At 44.6% G+C, this 27303-nt stretch overlaps 1 protein-coding gene across 1 annotated transcript in view; it reads right to left on the bottom strand.

The window, feature by feature from the left end:
- Positions 1-27303, bottom strand: part of NPHP4 (nephrocystin 4) — a 139434-nt gene that overhangs the window by 62643 nt on the left and 49488 nt on the right. Inside the window, exons 11-12 of the mRNA XM_055582455.1 lie at positions 18747-18929; positions 6283-6421 (exon numbers count right to left, since the gene is read on the bottom strand). Coding sequence (XP_055438430.1) covers positions 6283-6421; positions 18747-18929 — 322 coding nt within the window. The remainder of the gene's footprint in view (positions 1-6282; positions 6422-18746; positions 18930-27303) is intronic.

The raw sequence follows: 27303 nt of genomic DNA, 5'->3' as shown, positions 1-27303 counted from the left end.
GGGATCTGATTTTCTATTTTCCACAAGGACAGCCAGTCCAATGCTGTTAACTGACTGGTGTCCCTTACTCCCGTGGTGGGCGGCATAATAGCAATCCCCCAACCCAAAGCGCCCACATTCTAATTACCAGAACCATGACTATGTTGTAGTAACACTGCCAAGGGAACCAAGGTTGCAGATGGAACTAAGGTTGCTTATCACCTGACCCTGAGATGCAGAGACTGTCCTGGATGGTAGCGGAGGGGGTAGGGGTGCAGTAGGCAATGCAACTATGACAGTCCTGATGAGAGAAAGGGAGGCAGGAGGGAGAATCAAAGAGAGATTTAAAATGTAACTCTGGGACTTCCCTGGCATTCCAGTGGCTAAGACTCTGAGCTCCCAGTGCAGGGGGCACCAGTTTGATCCCTGGTCAGGCAACTAGATCTAGCATGGCACATGGCCAAAAATAAATAAATTAAATAAAATGTAACTCTGCTGCTTCTTAAGATGGAGCAGGGGCGAAAGTGCAGCTAGCCCCTGGGAGCTGGAAAAGGCAAGGAGACAGATTCTCCCCCAGAGCCTACAGCAGGAACACAGCCCCAAGACCTGGATTTCAGCCTGTGAGACCTCTGGACTTCTGATCTCCAGAAATGTGGGATAATAAGCTCATGCTATTTTAAGCAACCAAGCCTGTAGTAATTTGTTATAATAATTAAAGGAAAGCAATATGCTCTTTATCTATAATTTGTCATATATCACACTTTTTATCTTGTCCTGTTATCTACTGATCTGTGTCTGTAGCAGAATCACACTGTTCTAGTTACTATAATTTTACGCTAAGTCTGCAAGTCAAGAAAGGAGAAGCCTCTCTTCCTCACAGTTGCCTTGGCCATTCTTGAATGGACTTCCCTGGTGGCTCAGGGGTAAAGAATCTGCCTGCAATGCAGAGACCCAGGTTTGATCCCTGGGTTGGGAAGATCTCCTGGAGAAGGGAAAGGCTACCCCCTCCAGTATTCTTGCCTGTAGAATCCCCGTGGACAGAGGAGCCTGGTGGGCTACAGTCCACAGGGTCGCAAAGGGTTGGACACAACTGAGTGACTAAACACACACATACACATATGCACACATTCTTGAATATGTAATTTTTTAATTTAAAAAGAAAAGAATATATCTTAAAAGAAAATAAATGTAGTGCACAGCAGAGATGCTTTCTAGGGAGAGGGCGTGAGCCAAAACTCAAAATCACGAAGCAATGACATAGTCAGTGAATCACACGCAGCACAAAGCAGCTAGGAAAAGCTTCGAAACCACTGGACTTATCACCCCTGGGGTGGAGGATTTCAACAGCCTACAAACTGTCAACAGCAGGCAAAAACTTTACTTCTGACCAAATTCATTCTCCTGACTGAAACAAAAATTATTTAACTAACAAAATACATAAGACAACAGTTTCAATGACATTGAATTCAGGCAAGAAATGGTCCTAAGGAACTGGAAACAAAGTAAGCCCTCCGATGGTCCCAAAATTAACATGTTGAGTGATTTTGCAGATTGCAGTGCAGGAAAGGGGAACGCAGAGCACAGTGGACCCCTGATCAGAAGGCCGGGCTAAGAGTTCAAGGAGACCAAAGAAACTGAAGTTTGCAGGGCTGAGCACAGACAGGAGAAGGGCACAGAGAGGGAACTCCAGCCACTTACAGAGGGTCCCTCTAGGATTCAGGAGGTCACTGACTGCGAAACTACCCAAGGATGGGGAAAGAATCACCCCCAAAATTAGAGGGACCATTACCCTGTGCTCATGGGGCCAGAAAGAGGCCATTCTCACAGACTGGTAAACTTCATAATTCAAGGACATCAGGCAAAGTACTGAAGGAGGTCTTCTCACTTAGTGAGGAGTAATTAGCCCTAGACTAAATAAATGCTCATGGGGTCCCATCTCACAACTCTTAAAGGCAAGGCCCTAAATGACCAAATAATTTCCAAAGTTCAGAAGTGTTTACCAGCTACCTAGACTTCCCTGCATGTCCAGTGGTTAAGACTCCAGGTTTCCACTGCAGAGGGAACTAAGAGCCCACATGCCATGGGGTGTGGCAAATATATATATATATTTGTCAACTATAAAAATATTTAGCAACCAAAAGGAGAAAATTCACAATATCTGGAATCCAATCAAAAGTTATTGACCATAGAGAAGCTGGAAGATACAATCCAAATCAGGACAAAAATCAATCAATCAAAACTAATGCACAACTGCCCAAGATTTTAGAATTGGCAAACAAGGATATTAAAGTAGTGACAAACTTTGTAATGTTATCTCCAGATTCTGGTACCTTGAAACTAAACCTAGTTAAAATGAGAATTACTATATGGGTCATTTCAAACAGGATAAAATACTGGAATTTTAATTTTAATTGTTGCACAGGCCTAAGTTCATCTACCTCTGCCTTAGGAGAGAAACAAAAAAGCATAAGTTTGTCAGTAGTTATACCTATATTTCACTTCTGGAGATAAAAACGACAATATCTGTGAGGAAAATGCACTGGGTGGGATTCATGGCAGATCAGATGCTGCAGAAGAAAAGATGAGTGAAGCTGAAGATGCAGCAATACAAAGTATCTAGGACTGGAGCACAGAGAGAAAAGACCACAAGTAAAAGTGAGCAGAAGCTCAGCAGGGTGGGACTTCCCACAGCTTTGCCACCTGATAAAGGCATGACTGGGAGCCTCAAGGGAGAAGAGAGAGGAAGACAGAAAAAATAATTGAAGAAGGAATGATCAAAATTGTCCCAACTTTGATTTAAAAAAAAAAACAGAGATCCAAGAAGTTCCATGAACACCCCCAAAATTAGCTAAAGGACCATTTGGGGAAACAAAGGTAACAGCACACTAGGCTTTAAATCTCCTCCAAGGGACTTCTCTGGAAGTCCACGCTCCCAATGCAAGGGGCCCAGGTTCGATCCCTGGTCAAGGAACTAGATCCCGCATGCTGCAACTAAGACCCAGTGCTGCCAAATAAATAAATAAAAATAAATATTTTAAATAATAATAAATAAATCTCCTCCAAGCCCTGCATGAAAACAGACAGGGAAGCTGGGAAAACAAACACAGAGCCCCCAAGCCATGCCGAAAGCCAGTCAGGCTGGAGAAGCCAACAGGGTCATCCTGTCCTGGCTGACAGTTAATTCAATTAGAAGGCCTTCACGCAAGCTGTCTGTTTCTAGTGTCATAACTACACCAAAGTTCAACACGTGAAAATTCCTTTCCAGAAAAAGTACTTATTATTTTTCCATTAATGATAGCTGTAGAGGTTTCTTCCCTAAGAAAATGATCTCTTCAGGTATTTCTAAGGACCAAAGTAAACTATATTTATTATTTTGAACTGCATTTATTACATTTCACTACTGTCCTTTTGGGCTTCCCAAGTGGCGCTAGTGGTAAAGAACCTGCCTGCCAAAACAGGAGATGTAACAGATTTGGGTTCGATCCGTGGGTCGAGAAAATCCCCTGGAGGAGAGCATGGAAACCCACTCCAGTATTCTTGCCTGGAGAATCCCATAGACAGAGGAGCCTGGTGGACTACAGTCCATAGCGTCACAAAAAGTTGGACACAACTGAAGCGACTTAGCATGCACAGCACGCATATCCTTTTGAATAGCTTAATTAAAAACCAAAATAATCATGTTTATATCAAGTCAGAAAATGCACATATTTTATAATTTAGGATACTATCTTTATTTCACATTAACATTTCTTAGAGGTTGGCATTTGTTTTATTTTTAAATTGTAATTGTGAATATGTCAAAGAAAGGAAGATACTAGAGTTAAAGAAGGGAATAGGTTTGACCTTTTGGTATTTTTTAACTATGTATTCTATACTTTCAATGCATTTAACTTTATCCAATAAAATTGTAAATTCATTCTAAACTAACTCTGGTGGAAAACACATGCCTGCCACCCACCATTCCAGGGGATTCTGGCAGATATTCTGGAAACTTCTCAAGTACAAGCAGTGCTGTACATTTCAGTACCACTTGTGTGTGTGTGTGTGTGTGTGTGTGTGTGTGTGTTAGTCACTCAGTCGTGTCTGACTCTTTGCAACTCCATGGACTATAGCCCGCCAGGCTCCTCTGTCCATAGGATTCTCCAGGCAAGAATACTGGAGCGGGTTGCCATTCCCTTCTCCAGGGGATCTTCCTAACCCAAGGATCGAATCCAGGTTTCTGGCATTGCAGGCAGATTCTTTATCACTGAGTCACCTGGAGAGCCCATCACTTACATAAGATGTAATTATACCTGAGAACATTCTGATAAGCACAAAAAACTGGAAAGAATAAAACAATTAAAAACAGCAAATGCACTGCCTTTTTGAGGAAAAAGGAAAATGCTTAATAATACAGTTTGTCCCGAAGCAATAAACTATCAAGTTTTGGTATCTGAATATTTTTAAACATCTCAGAAAATCCTGGAGGACCATGAAGATGAAGGCCAACACATTGAGTCCCAGGACAGAGACACAAGTGTGCTGCTGCCACCAACTGTGAGATTAAATTCAATGAGACCAGTTTCCAAAAACCAGAATCTCAACTGATAAAAAAGTCACTCCCAAACAACAGACTCACTGGCGCCTTTGCACAGCATCCAGGACCTACTGCCCGAGAGACACTGGACAGCCCTCCCTAGATACCCAGCAGCATCCATCAGAGGAAAGCCATCTGGATGGAGGATGGATGGACACTCAGCGCCCCTCTAGGGCTTCCACATTTGCTCATCCCCTACCTTTCTGACTTTTGAAGAGCCTAACTGCCCATGACTGAGAATGCTCCTTCACCCAGTTCTCACCCAGATCCTTAGAAGCCAAGAGCCAAGAGCTCAGTGCTCTTTCAACCCTCCTGCTAACCTCCCTCTCTTCTCACCACAGGTGGGATTCCCCACCAGGACGCTGGCTTCCTGCCCTTGGGGATAAACTAAGAGGCCCTGAACACAAGGTACCAGCCTCAGCAGAAGGAGCTGGTACAGCCAACATGAAGCTGACAGCGGCAGTCACACACCTGGGGACGGGGACGTTGCCTCCATGGAAGAGCATTACTTCCTCCATCATCGACAGCCCTCCATCCCTTTTTAAAAGCCACACCCTGAAGTCGTGGCCTCTCCACTCCCAGATTGCACACCAAGGAAATAAAAATCACTTTTTAAAAACAACAATCTCAAGGCTACATTAACAGTGCAGCATAAAGCTGGCAGAAAAGCTATGACAAACCTAGTGAAAGTGAAAGTGTTAGCTGCTCAGTCATGTCCAACTCTTTGCGACCCCGTGGACTATAGCCCTCCAGCTCCTCTGTCCATGGAATTCTCCAGGCAAGAATACTGGAGTGGGTAGCCATTCCCTTCTCTAGGGGGATCTTCCCAACCCAGGGATTGAACCCAGGTCTCCTGCATTGCAGGCAGATTCTTTACCATCTGAGCCATCAGAGAAGCCTAGACAGCGTATTAAAAAACAGACATCACTTTGCCAACAAAGGTCCATCTAGTCAAAGCTATGGTCTTTCCAGTAGTCATATACAGATGTGACAGCTGGACCACAAAGAAGGCTGAGCACCGAAGAACTGATGCTTTCAAACTGTGGTGCTGGAGAAGACCCTTGAGAGTCCCTTGGACTGCAAAGAGATCAAACCAGTCAATCCTAAAGGAAATCAACCCTGAATATTCATTGGAAGGACTGATGCTGAAGCTGAAGCTCCAATCCTTTGGCCACCTGATGTAAAGAGCTGACTCACTGGAAAAGACCCTGATCCTGGGAAAGATTGAAGGCAGGAGGAGAAGGAGGTGGCAGAGGATGAGATGGTTAGATAGCCTCACCAACTCAATGGACATGATTTTGAGTAAACTCGAAGACAGTGAAGGACAGAGAGTCTGGCGTGCTATAGTCCACAGAGTTGCATACAGTCTTAGCGACTGATATGACTTAGCAACTGAACAACAACCATAAAGCTGGCAGTCCGTGGCTGTCAGCCAGCCTTTGATTCTTGAGCCCTGTGTCTGCAGGACACCCACGAGAGATGCCCCTTTAAGTGTCACCAACAGAGCTTTCAAAGCCTTCAGTCAGGGAGCTAACTCATGGCTAAAGCACAAAGTGTTGGGCCAGGTTTTATCACTGTCCAATTCTATACCTCTGTAGTCAGCAAAAACTCAATCAACTGATTCCAGTTAAAGCAATTTACAGCAAGTATCTGATAAATGTCATTTACCTGGGCACACATGGAGCTGTGCCACGAGCTTGAAGACTCAGTTCTCAGTACACACTTACTTGAAGGGGACGCGGGTGGCTTCCTAAAAGACCGCCGCTCTGCCTTGGGGCCGCTTGCATTCCTTGTGGGTGTGTCTGGGTGTTCTTCAGGGCTCAGCGAGTACTGGAACTGGACCGTCCCTGACTCCACCTGCTTCACCTATGATGGACCACAACAAGAGAAGTGATGGCCATGCTCCCTCCATCAGCACTGTGTGGTCAGAATAATTCAACCAGGAACATCCGCCAGTCCTAAAAGAATCAGTGTGGATTACCCTCAGCCAAGCGGAAATCAACAACATTGCTCCCGTCTGAATGCATTTTTACTTAACCTATGTTATGCTGACTTTTCCTATTTTGAGTTTAAACACATGTAACCACCACCAGCACCAGGTACAGAGCAGCCCCACCACCTAAAACGCTCACCCATCCTGCGCATACCCACATCCAACAATCACTGAACTGCTCTCCACCCCTGTCTTTGGTCCTACAAACAGGGACTCATGCTACAGAACCCTTGAGACTGGCTTCTTTCAGTCCCTGGTAGGCGGATGAGACTCATCTGTGCAGCAGTGTGTAAGCACAGCCGTTCTTTTTCATTACCAAGCAATCTTCTATTGTACCATGTGCCTCAGCATACTTATCCATTCACCCACTTAGAACATATGGGCTGTTTCCAGCTTGAGTGGTTATAAATAGAGCTGCTGGGAACACTGGTGTACATATTTCTGCATGGACGTAAGTTTTCATTTCTCCATGTTTCATTTCTCTAAGAGTAGGATTGCTGGGTCATATGGTGCATGTATACTACACTTTACAGGAAACTGCTAATCTGTGACTTACTTCTGAACTCTGTATTCCGTTCCATTAGTCTATGTGCCAATGCTTTTACCAACAGCACTTTATCTTGATTACCATAGCTTTAATGAAAGTGTTGAAATTGTCTAGCATGAATCCTCCAACTTCACTGTTCTTTTCAAAATTGTTTTGACCCTTCTAATTCCTTTGCTTTTCTATATAAAGTTGAGAATCAGGGACTTCCCTGGTAGTCCAGTGGTTAAGACTCCACCTGCCACCTAATGGGTTCAATCATCCCTGGTCCAGGAAGATCCCACATGCCAACAGGCAACTAAGTCCATGCATCACAACTGCTGAGCCCACACCCTGAAACTAGAAAGTAGCCCATGCTCACCCCAACTAGAGAAGGTCCTCGTGCAGCAACGAAGACCCAGCGCAGCCAAAAACTAATTAAAGTTTAGAATCAGCTTGTCTCTATTAAAAAATCATGTAAGGATTTTGATTGAAATTGTCTTAGACCTATAGATCAATTTGGGGCGAATTTGTATCTTTATCATGTGAGTCTTCCAATCTATAAAGAAGACCCTCCATTATATTTAGGTCTTCTTTGATTCACCTAAGAGTAATCAATGAGAATAATGACATGCAGCAAAAGGAATGTTTTATCATTTTCGGCACATGGATCCTGTACATATTTTGTTAGATTTCATTGAGGTGGGGGGGTGCTTTGTAAATAATACTGCTTTTTAGATTTTGCTTCCCAACTGTATATATTTTGTTAGTATAAAGAAATGTGACTGATTTTGCATTTGACCTCCTGCTGTATACTACAATCTCCCTAAACTTACTGTTTATTCTGGGAGTTTTTGATAAATCCTTCAAGATTTCCTACACAGAAAATCATACTGTTTGCACATAAGAAGAGTTTTTTTCCTTCCTTTCCAATCTCTATGGTTTTTTTTTTTAATTTTGTTTTATTCCTCTATTTTACCGGCTAGAACTTCCCACGCAATGTCAAATAAGATGCTGAATACTATGAGTAGGCATTCTTCACTTCTTCCTGACCTAAGAGGGAAAGCATTCAATTTTTCACCATTAAGCATGATGCTAGCTAAAGAATTTTTGTAGCTACTCTTGATCAAGCTGAGGAAGTTCCTCTTTATTCCTGTTTGCTCGGTTTCTGTCATAAATGGATGCTTTGCCTGCATCAGTTGTTATTATTCACATGGTTTTCCTTCTTTAGGCTGTTAGAATGAATTACATTTTCCAATAGAAAATAGCCTTGCATTCCTGGGATAAGCCAGGGTGTATTATTGGTCACAGTGTATTCTTCTTCTATACTGTTGGATGGACTTCCCTGGTTGCTCAGATGGTAAAGCATCTGCCTACAATGTGGGAGACCTGGGTTCAATCCCTGGGTCAGGAAGATCTCCTGGAGAAAGAAATGGCAACCCTGTCCAGTATTCTTGCCTGGAAAATCCCATGGATGGAGGAGCCTGGTGGGCTGCAGTCCATGGGGTGGCAAAGAGTCAGACTGACTGAGCGACTTCACTCACTCATACTGTTGGATTCAATTTACTAATATTTTGTTGAGCATTTTGCATCTGAGTTCATGAGGAATATGCATCCATGATTTTATTTTCGTATACTGTCTTTTTCTGATTTTGATATCAGGATAATGAAGGCCTTGTTACATAAATTTGGAATTGTTCCCACCTATCTTATTTTCAAGAAGAGAATCTATACAATTGGTATTGTTTTTCCTTTAAATGTTTAGTACAATTTATAGTGAATGAAAGTGAAAGCCACTCAGTAGTGTCCAACTCTTTGAGACCCCATGGACTATGGCCTGCCAGGCTCCTCTGTTCATGGAATTCTCCAAGCAAGAATACTGGAGCGGGTTGCCATTCCCTTTTCCAGATCTTCACAACTCAGGGATTGAACCCAGGTGTCCCATGTTTCAGGTAGATTCTTTACCGTCTAAGCCACCAGGGAAGCCCTCTATATTATATATTATAGTGAACAGGCTGGGATATTTCTTTATTAAAAAAAATTTAATGACAAATCCATTATCTACAAAGTTATAGGACTACTCAAGTTATATACTTCATCTTGGGTAAGTTTTGATGGTTTGTTGTTTAAGACAAACTGGTTCATTTCATCTAAATTTTCAAATTTATAGTATTTCCCCTAACATCCTTCCCATACCTGTGTGGTCTGGAGTGGTTATCCTTTCTTCCATGCCTATTATTGGTCATTTGTGTTCTCTCTTTACTTGTTAGAGGCTTGTCAAAGAATCAGTTTTTTACTTCACTGGCTTTCTCTAGTTTTTCCTCTATTGTTTTTCTGTTTTCAGCTATATTGGTTTCTGCGCTTATATTTATTATTGATTTTTCTTTTACTTGCCTTAGGTTTACTTTCTGCTTCTTTTTCTAGTTTCTAAAAGTGGATGATCAGATTATTGATTTGAGACCTTTTTCTGTTCTTATATAAGCACTTAATGCTATAAATTCCCTGTAAATACACTTGAGCTGCAATCTACAAATTTTGATATGTCATATTTTCACTTTTGTTCAGTCCAAAGTATCTTTTATATTTTCTTAAGGCTTCCTCTCTGACTTATGGATTATTTAAAAATGCATTAATTTCTAAGTGTTCATAGTTTTTTATGCTATCTTTGTTTTGGCTTCTAGTTTAATTCCATTGTGACCACAGAAAATACCTTGTGTAATTTAAATTCTTTTAAAATTACTAAAATTTGTTTTCTGATCCAGGCTATGGTCTTTCTTGGTAAATGTTCCATGTGCACTTGAAGAGAATATGAAGAGAATATATCCTGCCATTGTTGGGTGGACTGTTCTATGAAGGTCATTTAGATCCAGATGCTTCATAATATTGTTCAGTTCTATATACTGGTGATTTTCTATCAGTGTGCTTATAGTTTAATCTAAGAGGAGTGCTGAAATCTCCAAATGCAACTGCGAATTTGTCTATTTCTTCTTTCCATTCTATTAGCTCTTTGCATTTTGAACCTCTGTGTTAGATATATACACTTTTGGGTTTATATGTCTTTGTGGTGAATTGACTCTTTTATCACAGGTGACATCCCCCTTAATTCCTGGAAATTTCCTTTGCTCTGAAGTCTACTTTGCCTGGTATTAATATAGCTACTCAAGTTTTCTTTTGATTCGTGTTTGCACACAATATTTTTCCATCCTTTTGCTTTTGAAGTGAGTTCTTGACAGACAGCACATAGTTGGACCTTGAGATTTTCATGTCAACTGAAAATTTCTGTCCTGAAATTGGTGCGTTCAGACTATTTACATTTCATGTAATTATCGGTGGGTCTGGGTTCAGGATCGTCATTTTATTATGATTTGTTCCTTCTGTTTCTCATTCCTGTTTCCCTTTCCTGCCTTATTTTGAATTATTCCATTTTATCTATCTACTGGGTTTCTTACTATCTCTTGATAGCTTATTTTTAGTGACTGCTCTAGGGTTTACAATGTAAATAATTTTTTCACAATCTACTCAAAAATCTGTATTTTATTACTTCAAGTGGAATGTAGAAACCTTATCACCCTACAGGTCTCTTTATCTTCCCCTTTCTAGCTATCTTACCTCTTATACCTACATACCTTAAAAACCCTAACAGACACAGTTATAATTTTTGCTTCAGCCATCAAATCCATTTTAAAGAACTCAAAAGAAGGAGAATAGTGTATTCTATTCATCATTTTTGTTGCTCTTTCTTCATTCCTGATGTACCAAGTTTCCATCTGGTATAATTTCTCTTCTGTCTGAAGAAATTCCTTTAGCAATTCTCTTAGAGCATCTCTACCTGCCAATAAATTCTCTCAGTTTTAGTTCATCTGAGGATGTCTTTATTTCTCCTTCATTCCTGCAGGATGGTTGCTGGAATAGAATTGAGTTCTGGGGTCTTTCTGTTAGTGCTTTTAACATGTTGGTCCATTTCCTTCTGCCTCCATGGTTCCTGCAAGGAACCCACAATATTCAAACTATTGTTTCTCTATAAGTAATGCATCATTTTTCTACTGCTGTCTTCAAGACTTTGTCTTTTTCAGCAGCTTGATTGTGATGTGTCCGAGTGTGGATTTCTTTGCATTTATCTCTGGGTTTTGGACATCTTCGATCTGTAAGTTTAAGTCTTTTGCTGAATCTGAGGAGTTTTCAGCCATCATTTCTTCAGACATTTTTTTCTGCACTGCACTCTTTCTCTCCCACCGGGACTCTGATGACATGGGTGTTAGCCTTTGTGGTCCTGCCCCACAGGTCCCTGAGGCTTCATCCACTCTCCTCCAATCAACGTTCTGTGGTTCAAGTTGAATAAATCCCACTGATTCATCTTCAAGTTCATTGATCCTTCTGTCATATCCATTCTGCTACTGAGTTCACCTAGTGAGTACTTTATCTTGGCAATTTTATTTTTCAGTTCTAAACTTTCCATTTGCTTCTTCTTTAGCTACCTCTTTGCTGAGACTTCCTTTCTTTCCCTTTGCTTCAAAAGTGTTTGTTCTTATTTACTGGATTATTTTTATAATGCCTGTTTTAAAGGCTTTGATAATTCCAACATTTGTGTCATCTCGGTATCACTGCCTGTTGAATGTTATTTCCCTGCAAGTTGAGGTTTTCCTGGTCCTTTGTTTGTTAATTAAGTATACACTGTATCATGGACATTCTGAATATCACTTTATAAGATTCTCTTTTAAATATCACATTATAAGAATCTTTTTTTTTTATTTTATTTTTAAACTTTACAAAATTGTATTAGTTTTGCCAAATATCAAAATGAATCCGCCACAGGTATACATGTGTTCCCCACCCTGAACCCTCCTCCCTCCTCCCTCTCCATACCATTCCTCTGGGTCAAAAGTTTATGAGAATGTTGATATTTTTGTTGGGTCAGAAAATCAACCCAGCTGGGTTCAAGCCCCAGTTTCCAAGCAGCCTCCTGTGGTTGGTGGTTTCAACATCAGTCACATTCTCAAAGCCTGGGCAGGGCTCCTCAGTCCTCTCCTAGCCATGACGCATGCAGGGGCAACTCTGTCCACAGTCCAGTTCTCAAAGTCTGCCATACGCTGTTAGGGTCAGATTCAGGCACATGAAGCTGGGGGTTAACTTAGCATTTCTTAAACAACTTTACGGGGGACTTTCCAAGATCCTCCCTCTCCAGACCCCCCTTGTTGTTGTTGTTGTTCAGTCACTAAGTCATGTTCAACTCTTTGCAACCCCATGGACTGCAGCACACCAGGCTTCCCCGTCTTTCACTATCTCTCAGAGTCTGCTCAAATTCCTGTCCATTGAGTTGGTGGTGCTATCTAACCATCTCATCCTATGCCACTCCCTTTTCCTTTTGCCCTCAATCTTTCCCAGCATCAGGGTCTTCTCCAATGAGTTGGCTCTTCACATCAGGTGGCCAAAGTATTAGAGCTTCAGCTTCAGCATCAGTCCTTCCAATGAACATTCAAGTTGATTTCCTTTAGGATTGACTGGTTTGATCTCTTTGCAGTCCAAGGGACTCCAGATCCCACTAGTTCTTTTCAATTCTCAAGGGTTCCCCTTCCAATCCTCTGGTAAGACCCCACTGGGCTGCAAGCCTCTGGCAACAGTACCTGAATGTAAGGTCAAGCAGTGCAAGGAAGTGGGAAGAGGGCAGAGTGTGGTTGCTTTTTCAGTGCAAGAGTATATAAAAGAGATTATGTTCTCATCTATCATTATTATAAGTCAGTATACAATTGATACTAAAATTGATAAACTGAGAAGCAGCAGTAGACACATATTATTTAGAAAACAAGGTAAATACCATATGTCACAGCTAAGAGTTGAAACTGGCTACCTCTGCAGATATTCACTTTTTTAAAGACAACTATTTGCTTGAGGGAAGAATACAGGAGCTGTTTAAGAAGGAAAACATAAACATAATACACTATTTACCTTCACAGTAAATAACACTGAAATAATCTTAATAACATAAACCCCAAAATTTACTTAGTAAAAAAATTATGGGATGTTTATAATATGTATCTTTTTTCTTTTGATTAATATCTGTCAGTCCTGCTCAACTGTAAATTCCACAGGATTAGAGAGTTTTCCTAGAGTAGATATAGGTGCTCAGTAAAAATTCACTGAGTGAATGAATACGATACAGAATTCACTGGTGCCCAGGCAGAGACCAGGCTTACCTAGGAGTTCACCCTTCTGATGTGCTAATGCACTGCTACATGAGATGAGAAACAGGAAGACGCAAAACAGCGCCTTTAGAAAGCAGGAGAATGAATAGAGTTTGTGATCAGTGGCAGTTTATTATTTTAGTTAATAATATCTGTTTACAGTAGTGGTTGGTCCTCAACTAGGCACAATTCTGCCCGCAGAAGAACACATTCAGCCATGTCTATGAACATCTGGGCGCTCTACACATGGACATCACCAGATGGTCAACACTGAAATCAGACTGATTATATTAGTTGCAGCCAAAGATGGAGAAGCTCTATACAATCAGCAAAAACAAGACCAGGAGCTGACTGTGGCTCAGATCATGAACTCCTTATTGCCATATTCAGACTTAAATTGAAGAAAGTAGGGAAAACCACTAGACCATTCAGGTATGACCTAAATCAAATCCCTTATGATTATACAGTGGAAGTGAAAAATAGATTTAAGGGACTAGATCTGATAGATAGAGTGCCTGATGAACTATTGACTGAGGTTCATAACATTGTACAAGAGACAGGAATCAAGACCATCCCCATGGAAAAGAAATGCAAAAAAGCAAAATGGCTGTCTGGGGAGGCCTTACAAATAGCTGTGAAAAGAAGAGAAGCGAAAAGCAAAGGAGAAAAGGAAAGATATAAGCATCTGAATGCAGAGTTCCAAAGAAAAGCAAGAAGAGATAAGAAAGCCTTCTTCAGCGATCAATGCAAAGAAATAGAGGGAAACAACAGAATGGGAAAGACTAGAGATCTCTTCAAGAAAATTAGAGATACCAAGGGAACATTTCATGCAAAGATGGGCTCAATAAAGGACAGAAATGGACCTAACAGAAGCAGAAGATATTAAGAAGAGGTGGCAAGAATACACAGAAGAACTGTACAAAAAAGATCTTCATGACCCAGATAATCACGATGGTGTGATCACTCACCTAGAGCCAGACATCCTGGAATGTGAAGTCAAGTGGGCCTTAGAAAGCATCACTACGAACAAAGCTAGTGGAGGTGATAGAATTCCAGTGGAGCTATTTCAAATCCTAAAAGATGATGCTGTGAAAGTGCTGCACTCAATATGCCAGCAAATTTGGAAAAATCAGCAGTGGCCGCAGGACTGGAAAAGGTCCATTTTCATTCCAATCCCAAAGAAAGGCAATGCCAAAGAATGTTCAAACTACCGCACAATTGCACTCATCTCACATGCTAGTAAAGTAATGCTCAAAATTCTCCAAGCCAGGCTTCAGCAATACGTGAACTGTGAACTTCCAGATGTTCAAGCTGGTTTTAGAAAAGGCAGAGGAACCAGAGATCAAATTGCCAGCATCCACTGGATCATGGAAAAAGCAAGAGAGTCCCAGAAACACATCTATTTCTGCTTTATTAACTATGCCAAAGCCTTTGACTGTGTGCATCACAATAAACTGTGGAAAATTCTGAAAGAGATGGGAATACCAGACCACCTGACCTGCCTCTTGAGAAATTTGTATGCAGGTCAGGAAGCAACAGTTAGAACTGGACATGGAACAACAGACTGGTTCCAAATAGGAAAAGGAGTACATCAAGGCTGTATACTGTCACCCTGCTTATTTAACTTATATGCAGAGTACATCATGAGAAACGCTGGACTGGAAGAAACACAAGCTGGAATCAAGATTGCTGGGAGAAATATCAATAACCTCAGACATGCAGATGACACCACCCTTATGGCAGAAAGTGAAGAGGAACTCAAAAGCCTCTTGATGAAAGTGAAAGTGGAGAGTGAAAAAGTTGGCTTAAAGCTCAACATTCAGAAAACTAAGATCACGGCATCTGGTCCGATCACTTCATGGGAAATAGATGGGGAAACAGTGGAAACAGTGTCAGAATTTATTTTGGGGGGCTCCAAAATCACGGCAGATGGTGATTGCAGCCATGAAATTAAAAGACACTTACTCCTTGGAAGGAAAGTTATGACCAACCTAGACAGCATATTCAAAAGTAGAGACATTACTTTGCCAACAAAGGTCCGTCTAGTCAAGGCTATGGTTTTTCCAATGGTCATGTATGGATGTGAGAGTTGGACTATGAAGAAAGCTGAGCACCGAAGAATTGATTCTTTTGAACTGTGGTGTTGGAGAAGACTCTTGAGAGTCCCTTGGACTGCAAGGAGATCCAACCAGTCCATTCTAAAGGAGATCAGTCCTGGGTGTTCTTTGGAGGGAATGATGCTAAAGCTGAAACTCCAGTACTTTGGCCAACTCATGCAAAGAGTTGACTCATCGGAAAAGACTCTGATGCTGGGAAGGATTGGGGGCAGGAAGAAAAGGGGACGACAGAGGATGAGATGGCTGGATGGCATCACGGACTCGATGGATGTGAGTTTGAGTGAACTCCGGGAGTTGGTGATGGACAGGGAGGCCTGGCGTGCTGCGATTCATGGGGTCGCAAAGAGTCAGACACGACTGAGCGACTGAACTGAACTGAACTGAACTGGGGTGGGAGTGTGCTACTGCCTCTAGCGGGTGGAGGCCAGCAATGCAGGTCAACATCCTCCAGGGTAGTGCCTGGGACAGACCCACAGCAAAGAACAGTCTGGCCCCAAATGCTGACAGTGCTGAGTGGAGAAACCCTGATTAGAAGTGATATTCCTCATGGAAGATGATGGTATTTGATACATTTGTGACCTTGAGATAGTCCAACCTTCACAACACTTATGTTCCAATATAGTTTACACACTTAAAAAGCAAAGGAAATGTAGTGGACATGAGAAGGCTAAAAGTAAACAGAATAAGGATTTATTTACATAGGTACATACACAGCAAGAGAGAATGAGAATATGGCAGTAGCTTCAGGATTTCTAATGGCAAGTTTATAATAAGGGCTGAAACCGGACCATGCGGGAATGCAGCAAAATGTAGTCCTGTAATGAGGGACATTCCTTATAATAAGAAAAGCTGCATGATCAGCTGCTCGCTGATTCAGGTCCCCAAGGCATAATCCACATCATAAATAATAGCACTGAATATGATGCTTGTCACTGGAGTCAGCACACGAATGACATACTAAAATAACAGGTATGGTCCTTTACCCAAGAAAAATGAGCCAATTGAGTCCTAGAAGGCTCCCATTTGATCTGCTGAGACAGGACAGGCGTATCTCAGGAATGTCAGCAGAAGAATAAAACACATACCCAGGCAGAAACCTTGCCACGACCCATTAGTGTCAGAAGGACCCAGACGTCAGCCAGAGCAGGGGTGTCACACAGCATCTGTGTCCTGGGGTCCTTGCTCCCCACCCTGCAGGACTGCCAACAGGCCAGGGGAGCACATGGGGTGAGACCCACACACAAACATGCCTCCACGGGCCCTGCCCCACTTCTGTTTGCTTTCTACAGTGGGGATCAGAGAAAGCTTCATTTCAAAATGGATTTATATAAGTTCTGCTGTGGTCCCTCCCCTCTGGACACAGCTAGAGAGAGTCGAGGTCAAGTGAGCACAAGTGATGAGCCACAAAGACCAGCCAGGGGGATGCCAACTGCCCAGCTCCCACTCCAGCCTTGTGCACACAAGACGCAGTCCCCAGAGTACAAACATTTCAAGAGGGCTTGTTTATAAGGGAACCCTCCTCGACTGCTGGTGGGAATGAAAGTTGATGGAGCCACTGTGGAAAACAGTACAGAGGTGCCTCAGAAAGCTAAAAATAGAATTATTATATGATCCAGCACTTCCACTCCTGGGCAAACATATGGAAAAAACTGTAATTCAAAAAGGTACATGTATCCCTATGTTCATAGCAGCACTAGTCACAATAGCCCGGACATAGAAACAACCTAAATGTCCGACCATAGAGGTGTGGATAAAGACGATGCGGCACATGTACACAGTGGAACACTACTCAGCCTTGAAAAAGAATGAAATAACGCCATTTGCTACAACATGGATGCAGCTAGAGAGTATCATACTAAGTGAAGGAAGACAGAAAGAGTAAGACAAATACCATATGATATCGCTTATATGTAGAATCTAAAATATGACACAAATGAACTTATCTATGAAACAGAATCACAAAACATAGAGAAGACTTGTGATTGGTGGGGGATGGGGGGAGGGAAGGATTGGGAGTTTAGGGTTAGCAGATGCAAACTGATACATATAAAATGGATAAACAACAAGGTCCTACTGAATAGCACAGGGAACTATACTCAATGCTGCTGCTGCTGCTGCTAAGTCACTTCAGTCGTGTCCGACTCTGTGCGACCCCATAGACGGCAGCCCACCAGGCTCCCCCATCCCTGGGATTCTCCTGGCAAGAACACTGGAGTGGGTTGCCATTTCCTTCTCCAATGCATGAAAGTGAAAAGTGAAAGCGAAGTTGCTCAGCCGTGTCTGACTTCTAGCGATCCCACGGACTGCAGCCTACCAGGCTCCTCTGGCCATGGGATTTTCCAGGCAAGAGTACTGGAGTGGGGTGCCACCGCCTTCTCCCACTATATTCAATATTCTGTGACAAACCATAGTGGAAAAGAATATGAAAAAGAATGTATATATATGTGTAACCAAGTCACTTTGCTGTATGGCAGTAATTAATACAACACTGTAATTAAACTATATTTCAATAAAAAATAATTTTTTTAAAAAGAGGGCATTTTAAAAAGCACAGAAGTGATCTTGTGGCTCTCTGTGTAAAAATAAGAGGCACAGGCCACCTTGAGAAATGGCTACATAAGCAGGGGCATAATAAGACCCCAGAAAAACCACCACCTTCAGGGAGGTCAAAGTGAAAGTGAAGTCGCTCAGTCGTGTCCAACTCTTAGTGACCCGTGGACTGTAGCCCACCAGGCTTCTCCAACCATGGGATTCTCCGGGCAAGAATACTGGAGTGGATTGCCATTTCCTTCTCCAGGGGATCTTCCCGACCCAGGGATCGAACCCAGGTCTCCAGCATTGCAGGCAGACGCTTTAACCTCTGAGCCACCAGGGAAGCCCACAAAACTGATTATAATTCAGCAGTCACACTTATATTTTTTCTTTTTTTAATTTTTTTTCTTTATCCTGCCATCATTTTTTAGTCATTATTTTTTCTAATTTGTTTTTAATCAAAGGATAACTGCTTTACAACACCGTGTTGGTTTCTGCCATACATCAACATGAATCAGCTACAGGTATACGCATGTCCCCTCTCTCTTGAACCCCTCCTCCCACCTCCCATCCCATCCCACCCCTCTAGGTTGTCACAGAGCACCCGATTTGAGCTCCCTAGGTCCTACAGCAAATTCCCACTGGCTATCTATTTTACATATGGTAATGTGTGTTTCTGATTATGACTCAGCAATCATACTTATTTTTTAAGGGCAAATCTGTGACCTGAAAAAATACTGCTCATGAAACATCGACAAACGTATTTGTCAGCTCTGCTGTTGAAAATACATGAACTTGCTAGAAGCATGTAAAAAGCAATCACACTTATAGGGTCTCTAACATTTACCTCTTCGGAGCTCATGCTGGCTGGGGGTACCTTATAGACCAGACAGTGCGAAGGGTTGGACTGGATGCCACCCTGGAGAGGTAACATCACCTGTCCGGAGCTGGCTTCCAACGAGGGGTTCCAGACAGCCCAGCGAACCATGTGCATGCATGCCAGGCTGGACAAGGAGGTGAGTGAAGCTGCCTGGAATGGAAACAAAGCATATGGGTCACAGGTTGTCACCAAACCCCCATGGGTGGGGAAATCAACAGTGCTTTCCTGGGAAAATCTCGCCACAGGGCAGCGCAGCAAGGCAGGAGGTCATCACAAAAAGAAGGCCCACCACAGAGGAGGATGTGGCACCACATCGGTGGCTCAGAGTGGGCAGGGAAGCCAGCCTCTGATTCTGAGTCCCTCCCCGCCCACGCCCCAGTGTAACCAGGACCCTCCTGAAGACCAACACTGCCTTTATGATTCCTCCTCTTCCACAGGATCCTTATGCAGGTTTCCTTTTCTTCCTTTTTAGGAATACAGTTTCTTTACAATGTCTTGTTAGTTTCTGCTGTACAACAAAGTGAATCAGCTACATGTATACATGTATCCCTTCCCCCTAGAGCCTCCCTCCCCTCGCCCCATCCCACACCTCTAGGTCATCACAGAGCACTGAGCTGAGCTCCCTGTGCTTTACAGCAAGCCCCCACCAGCTGTGTATTTTACACATGGTGGCGTCTATATGTCAATGCCACTCTCCCGGTTTGCCCCACTCTCCCTCCCCAGCCTGTGTCCACAGGGCCACTCTCTAGTCTGTTCTCTATTTCTGCTTTGCAAATAGGTTCATCTGAACCCTTTTTCTAAATTCCACATGTATGCATTAATATACAATATTTGTTTTTCTTTCTGACTTACTGCACTCTGTATGACAGACTCTAGGTCCATTCACATCTCTACAAATGACCCAATTTCATTCCTTTTACTGACCGAGTAATATTCCATTGTGTACATGTACCACATCTTCTGCAGGTTTTCAAACGCTCTGCACTTTACCATCCACCCAGATCCATGAATAAAACACCAGGAATGGCACTTTGTGTTAGTAACGAGACACTTCATAAAATAATGAAGAATATATGTGCACACTCCATTTAGGGTTTCAGCACACATTTTCTCCAGCACTTTCAGCTCCTCACTGTATGTTCTGTGTATGTAGCTTATATGTAACTTATATGTAACTAGGAAATCACCCAGGCCAAATGTTTCCTGCTGTGCCTTCTTTCACCGTCTCTATCACTGGCCAGATGAAAGGGAGGACAATGCTAGGACGCCCCTCCCCAGAATTAGCCTCCACCTTCAGACAAAGCCATTTTCACAAATATGGTTTCAAGGCTTGAGTCAGTGGTATTTTAAAGAAACCACTTTCATCCATTATTCAAAAGGAAACAAGAATAAAGTGGAACTCAGAGTGGGTCCTGGTCAGGTCCTGACATTTCTGCTCGGCTGGGCAACGAGACTCATGATCTACCCCCTTAAGGCAGCTCCAGAGACACTGGCTCATTCCCTAGCAGGAGACATATCAGTACCCCCAGGAAGGCCATTTCCCGACCAGAAGCCACCAGGCACACGACAACAGCAGGTAAGACAGGAGCCCGGGAACAGCGCTTTCCACCCCAAGAGCCCAGTGGCATCAACCGAAGTCAGACTGACAGCCCAGACTCAGGTCAGCAGCCACACCCGCCTCCACCCCAGATTCCCAGCCTCCCTAGGGATGTGGGGGAGAAGCCACCTGCAGGCGGCAGGTGTGAAATGGAACATGGCCGTGAGAAGGCTGGGGCCTGGACCTGGGACCTGAGACCCTTGGCTGCAGTGCTTGCCCCTGGACACACCTCTCCTCCAGCAACAAAATACAAAGAAACTGTAGGGACTAAAAAACAGCTGCATGCATGCGCAGCTGGGGCAAATTATAGACAAGATACAAAAAGACCAAAAACCCAACTGCCATTTGCAAAACGCCAGGAGCAAAAACAGGGTACTACTCACGCCCCTTGCACACACCACCACCAAGGGGTGAGCAAACCACCTAAGCCACTCCTCCAGCCTGACCCCTAGACCTGCTCTGATCCTCACCCTAAAAAGGAACCAGCTCACCCAGTCCTTGGGGAACAAGCAAGAGAAGTTGTTGCTTGTTCTCACCCCCCTGCAACCAGCCAGAACCCCAATAAAGCTTTGTCTGGCCTCTGATCAATTTCTATTGATCAGGAAAGGCCAAGAACCCTGATCAGTACCAAACTCAGCATCTTCCTCCACACCCTGGGGCACTAGGAGAGCAAAGGACTGGATGGTTCCTTACCAAAGCCCTCCATCCCTCTTGACCACCAAGCATGTGAGCTAACCCAGCAGCCCTCCAACTCAGGCCATGGTCACAGGAAAGCAGACAGCCTGCAAGGAGAGGGTCTCAGACTCTCAGAAGGAGTGGAAGCCAAGGCTTGTCTGCAGTGGTCCCCAGGAAAGGGGAGGGTCCCCAAGGAAAGACGATGTCAATGGGAATCCTTTGACCTGAGTTGTGTCTGGGACCACGGAGCCCAGGAAGGCTCTAGCAGTGTACTCTGGGCTCCCAACAGACCCTGGGTGATTGACTGGACACGAGTGAGTCATGTGTCACTGTCACAGCCAGGACTTGAGTGCACTCAGGTTCAAGGCAGATCGCACATACACACACAAGGACTCTGGGTGGAATCCAACACAGAAGAACTGACGGTCAACTGGGTGAGACCTCAGCAGAGGCTGTGTGCACACAATAGGGAACAGGAAGCGCTGGGACTTCCCTGGCGGTTCAGAGGTTGGAACTCCACCCTTCCACTGCCGGGGGTGTGAGTTCGATCCCTGGTCGGGGAACTAAGCAGGGGGGCAGAGAGAACAGGAAGTTCAAGTTTCATCTAAGTCGGTCTTTCCAGACTGCTTCAGATGACAGCCCATCCCATCACATCCTTTGTATCCACGTGGGGAACATCCAGAATCAGTGTCTGCTTGTGAATTAACCTCTTTTTCCTGAGGCCCCCTCGTAACTGGACCTCAAACCACCCACTTCAGCCTCTTCTGATCCTTTACTGGAGCCAAACCCATTTCAGACCACGGGTTAGGATTCCGCCGTGTTCTGCACAGTCACAGGACCGAGCATGGGTTTGGGTCAATTCAGTGAGCAAAAACCCACATCCTGGAAACACAAGCCAAGAACCAGCCAAGTAAGGATCCTAAGCGTGAGTCTGTGTGCCGCACTCCCAGTGTGAAATACGCGCTTCTGGTGTCCGTCAAATATACAGAGGGCACCCGCCCTTCCCGTCCCTCAGGCGGGGGACAGAACAAAACGGCCCTGAGCAACCACAGTGTTACCAGGGAAAAGCTGCGAAAAAAATCCACTGCTTTTTAAAAAATAAATGATAGGGGCTTCCCTGGTGGTCTAGTGGCTAAGACGCCACGCTACCACTGCAGGGGGGCCCAGGTTCGATCCCTGGTCAGGGAACTAGATCCCACCTGCCACAACTAAAGTCCTGCAGGCTGCAAAGAAAATCGATAATCCCATGTACTGCAACTTAGACGTGGCGCAGCCAAATAGATAAATAAAGGAGAAAAAGTTTAAAAGCCAAATTAAGGAATACCATCACAATTATATTAAAAATAAAAATACTAAATGTATTCACAAAACTGGCCAGAAAAAAAAAACTATAAGGACTCAGTGATACCTATACTACTTTTGTAAATAGCCATCTCCCCCAAATTTATAAGTTTACTACAGGGTCAAAGTTAAAACACGTGCCCCCGGTTTCATGCTATTTGTGCCAGTCCCTTCTGGCTTAATCTCTCAAAAGCAGCAACCCATCCCCAGCTTCCTACTTTCACGCTTTCTGTTGATTTTCTTGTCCTTGGTCTATACGGTGTTTCTCTGTGTGAAGCAGATGTCAGATAAACAAATAGCCACTTCCCACACTTTGTTTCAACATCTCTAACAAGAAGGGAGGGTCAGTGAGTTATGGCTCACTCCTTCAGTGGGACAACGGCTAGGTGGCAATCCACTGGCCCTTTATTAGTCTGTACTCTCTCCCGACAGGCCAGGGCGATGCCTGAAAACGAGACCCTCCCTAAGCCCAGACTCCCAACTCCCACCCCCAGCTCAAGGACAAGGCCAGGTGCAGCCAAGCAGGTGGGCAGAACAAGAGCGGTATTTCATCCGCCAATGTGACAAACCTCCTCCTGTCTGTGAATCTAGTGGGTGAGATCAGATCTGTTACTTTAAAGTATCTTATTCTGTCAAAGTGGGTTTGACTTCATCCAAATTGTAAAAAAAAAAAAAAAAAACACACACACACATTGAATTGTTCCCATTCACATTTTCTCACATTTTCAATTACAATAGGAGACAACACACAAAAGGCCAAAGGAATACACTTGGATCACCAGCCAGGTTCGCCATGGAACAGAAGTGCATGCTGACATTCACCAGGCACAAGGCACACAGAACACAGACACTTGACCCCTGGAGATGCTGCAACCCAGGCTCCCCGGAATAGACTGAATGGTGGCCCCCAAAATGCATGTCTACTCCCCAACCCCTGGACTCTGTGACTGTGACCTTATTCAGAGAAAAGGTCCATGCAGAGGTAACTGAGTGCCATGAGATGATGAGACCTAATGATCCAGGGAGGCCCTAAACCCAGTGACAGGTGTTTGTACAAGAGCAGGACAGAGAGAGACCTGAGACAGAAAAACAGAGGGAGACGCACAGATGGAAGGCCACGTGAAGACAGAAGCAGAGGCTGGAGCAATGCAGTCGAAGCCCAGGAATGAAACCTAGGAGAGGCAGGAAGGATGCTCCCTGGAGCCTTTGGAGGGAGCAAGCCCCTCCCGATGTCTCGATTTCGGCCAAATGGAATCAATTCTGGATCCAGGACTATAGAGAATAGATGTCTGTTGTTTTAAGCCAAGTCATTCGGGGCAGTCTGTTCAGGCCACCCCTGGAGACTGAGGGAGGGGCTCCCCTTGGCCTCTGTCCCCAGACCAGCTCAGAACTCCCCTCAAGGCAGGTAAACATTTCTGGATGTTTCACAAGGTTGACTTTTGTCTAGATCTTCAGTGAGAACTTTTTCCTCCTGGCGGGCCCCATGTCACCTCCTGAGCCCCCTCCATGCCAACTCTGGGTACTACAGCCCAAAGCCCAGAAACACACTGCAGAGGTGATGAGGCACCCATAGGTGGGGGTTCCCCTGGCCGGAGGCCACCTCCAGAGACAGAACTGGCTCCCCTCAATGGGGTCAGCTATACCAGGGCCCGTGACGAACACCAACGAGAAAAGCAAACTGCGATGTCAGAAGGTGTCCAAACATCCCCAGCAGCAGGCCCATCACAGGATGGGAGGCGGGGGACAAGGGAGCTGAGAGACAGAGAGAGATTTAGGAACCTTGGGACAGATAGAGGAGCTGGGCAGAAGGCAGTCCGGCCCAGGTGGGCACAGGCCCCTTCTGGGGTGTCCACCACATGCCCATGTGACCCTCCACACAGCTCACAAATGCCAACCCCAGAGGGGTTGCAGCCGCCCACAGAGGGTGGGCCCAGGCCTGACCCCGGCAGCACAGAACAAGATGCTTCCACCCGCATGGAAGCCAGGCTGGCCCACATGGGCAGCTGGCAGCTCTGGAGTCTCAGGGCTGGGCCACGAGCAACACCTAAGGTTAAGGTGACTGTTTTCATGTGCACCCTGGGTGCCTGACCACTGAGAACTTCACAAGGCCTGAGAGCCTGAAACCCATCCAAGGGGCAGAGGTAGAAAAGAAAAGGGCACTTAGGACCAGGGTCTCTGTCCTCCTTCCCGCCAAGGAGCACAAGGCCCCCAGGACCACCAGGCAAAGAGAAGGCTCACTGACCACATACCATCAGCCCGAAGTCATTCCTTCCATAAATGGATTGATCATACGCCAAAACCTTTTCCAAACTAGACACACAGTGAACTCAGCAGCTGCTGCAGAATAATTTCCTCCCCACACATCCAGGCTGGAAAAGGAAGCCCAAGGACGTGTAATTAAAGTCGTTTAATCTGCTCGTATACGACACAGTATACGCAGTTACTTAAAAGCACAGTAATCACTTGGCAGGCAATATTTTCATTTCCTTCTACGGAGTACAGTAATTACTTCTAAACATACACATGTGCAATGAAAAACAATGGGGTATGGTTTTAAGGAAGTTCTACAACCTAGAATTACTATGCATGCTGGCTAAAGGATTCGTAACACTCCGGTCCTCTTTGGAAAAAAAGCTATCAACTCAACAAAGCTTGAAAGGAGCAACAAGGAAACCAACATGAGTGGAGCTGGGAGTGGTGATGTAGACAGGTGGGCAACCTCTTGCCCTTCAGAGTCTGCAGCCCAGAGACCAGCATGTGGCTACCTCAGGGCCTTTGCATTTGCTTCTCCAGAGAACCCTTGCCTGGGTCTGCTTCCCTCCCCGTACCTCCCACTGGGTCCTACAGAGCCAGTGACAATGCGGTTCAGGCTTGGCGACCTGGCACCCCTTCCCATGGGCATGGCCCCTCTACTCCACGGGGCTGTGACCTCAGTGCAGGGAACTCCACAGCCTGGGAGGTAGGTGTAGCAGCTACCCCTGGGAATGAAAGCCAGGCCTAGTTTTTCTATGAAGGGCTCCTAGGGGTCTCGGGAGAAGGCCTGCACTGGGGGAAGAATTGAAGCTGCCCACAGCCTAGAGCACTCCACCCCTAGAGCACCAAGAAATTCTGAGCACAGCGAGAGGGGAGTGGACAACACAGAAACATGCAGAGCAGACGTGGGGGACACAGAGGAGAGGGTCGAGGGGAGCAGCCCCAAGGTCAGCCAGCCAGAGGCCGTGCAGAGCATGCAAGACCTGAAAGAAAAAGTGGGCCACCTGGACTTAACGCCAAAAGACAGCTGTACCACCGGGGCCGACTGGAAAAAGGACACGGGATCACTCTGCTTATTTATTACAACTGCATGTGAATCCGTAATGACATCAAAATAAAGTGTTACTTAAAAAACAGTGAGGGGGACTTCCCCCGTGGTCCAGCGGCTAGGACTCCACACTCCCAGCACAAGGAGGCCCAGGTTCCATCCCTGGTCAGGGAACTAGGTCCCACATGTCACAGCTAAAGATCCCACATTTGCAACTAGGACTCGGCACAGCCAAATAAACGAATATTTAAAAAAATAAAAAACAGTGAGGTATATGACAAAAGCTATAGAAAGTGCTGGTTAAAAAAAAAAACAAACTGTTTAATGACTATACACAAAAAGAAAACCTGTGGTGTTAAATTAGAATACGTGGGAGAGAAAATTCCACTTAAAACAGCAGCACATAAATTAAATATCTGTGAATAAACTTAGTAAGAGCTATTCAAGCTGTTTAAAATCTACACTGTAAACCCATATGGGGGCTTCCCAGGCCACACTAGTGGTAAAGAATCTGCCTGCCAATGCACGAGACACAAGTTTGATCCCTGGGTTGGGAAGATCCCCTAGAGATGGGAATGGCTACCCACTCCAGTATTCGTGCCTGGGAAATCCTATGGACAGAGGAGCCTGGCAGGCTACAGTCCATAGGGTTGCAAAGAGTAAGACACAACTGGGCACAAACAATCCTATTTTAAAATCACCCCCAAAAGACACAAAAACAGAAGTGGACAAGCAGAAAGACTTCCCTTCTTCCCAGTTACAACATCACAACTTCCACAACACGTCAATTCTCTCTAGTTAATTAATAAATGTAATGCACCCCCAAAAACACCAATAAACTCTCTTTATGGAGCTAGACCTGTTGATACTGAGGTTCCTCGGGAAGAGCAAATGCGGGCAGAGCTACAGGACTCACAAAGGGGAGGGGCTGCAGGTTGCTGCACCACCAAGCGGCCGCAGCCGCAGGGCCCCCACCACTACACTATGCTCCCAGCACAGAACAGACAGAGTGGCCCCGGGCAGAACAGTGGTCTAGGAGCAGGGGAGTGTGTGCGCACTCAGTCCCTCAGTTGTGCCCGACTCTTTGTGACCCCACGGACTATAGCCCGCCAGGCTCCTCTGTCCATGAGATTCTCCAGGCAAGAGTAATGGAGTGAGCAGCCATTTCCTCCTCCAAGTGTAAACAGAGATCTCATGTATGACTGAAAGAGGCTAAAATCACTGGGCACAAAGGACTTATATAAGTAGCATCAACTTACTTGATGCTACAACTGGACGGCCACTGTACAAAGATGAAATTAGACCTATTCCTCACACCACAAAGGCGACCTAAACATAAAAATGGAAACTGCACCCCTACTAGGAGAAAACATGGATGAATTCTTCTATAGGAGTAGGGAAAGGCTTTTTTACTACGACTCAAAATCCAGATGCAAGAGAAGAAGAGACTGATACATTTAACTACATCAAAACATGTTTTAGCATTTATGTGATGTCATTGACTGAATGTCTGTGTTCCCCACAAAATCATACTGATGCTGAAGCTCCAGTACTTTGGCCACCTGATGCAAAGAGCTGACTCATTGGAAAAGACCCTGATGCTGGGAAAG

Source organism: Bubalus kerabau, chromosome 5 (genome assembly GCF_029407905.1).
Source record: "Bubalus kerabau isolate K-KA32 ecotype Philippines breed swamp buffalo chromosome 5, PCC_UOA_SB_1v2, whole genome shotgun sequence".
NCBI classification, from domain to species: Eukaryota; Metazoa; Chordata; class Mammalia; order Artiodactyla; family Bovidae; genus Bubalus; species Bubalus kerabau.
The sequence above is the reverse complement of the archived record's forward strand: the minus strand, read 5'-3'. Positions and strand labels throughout refer to the sequence as shown.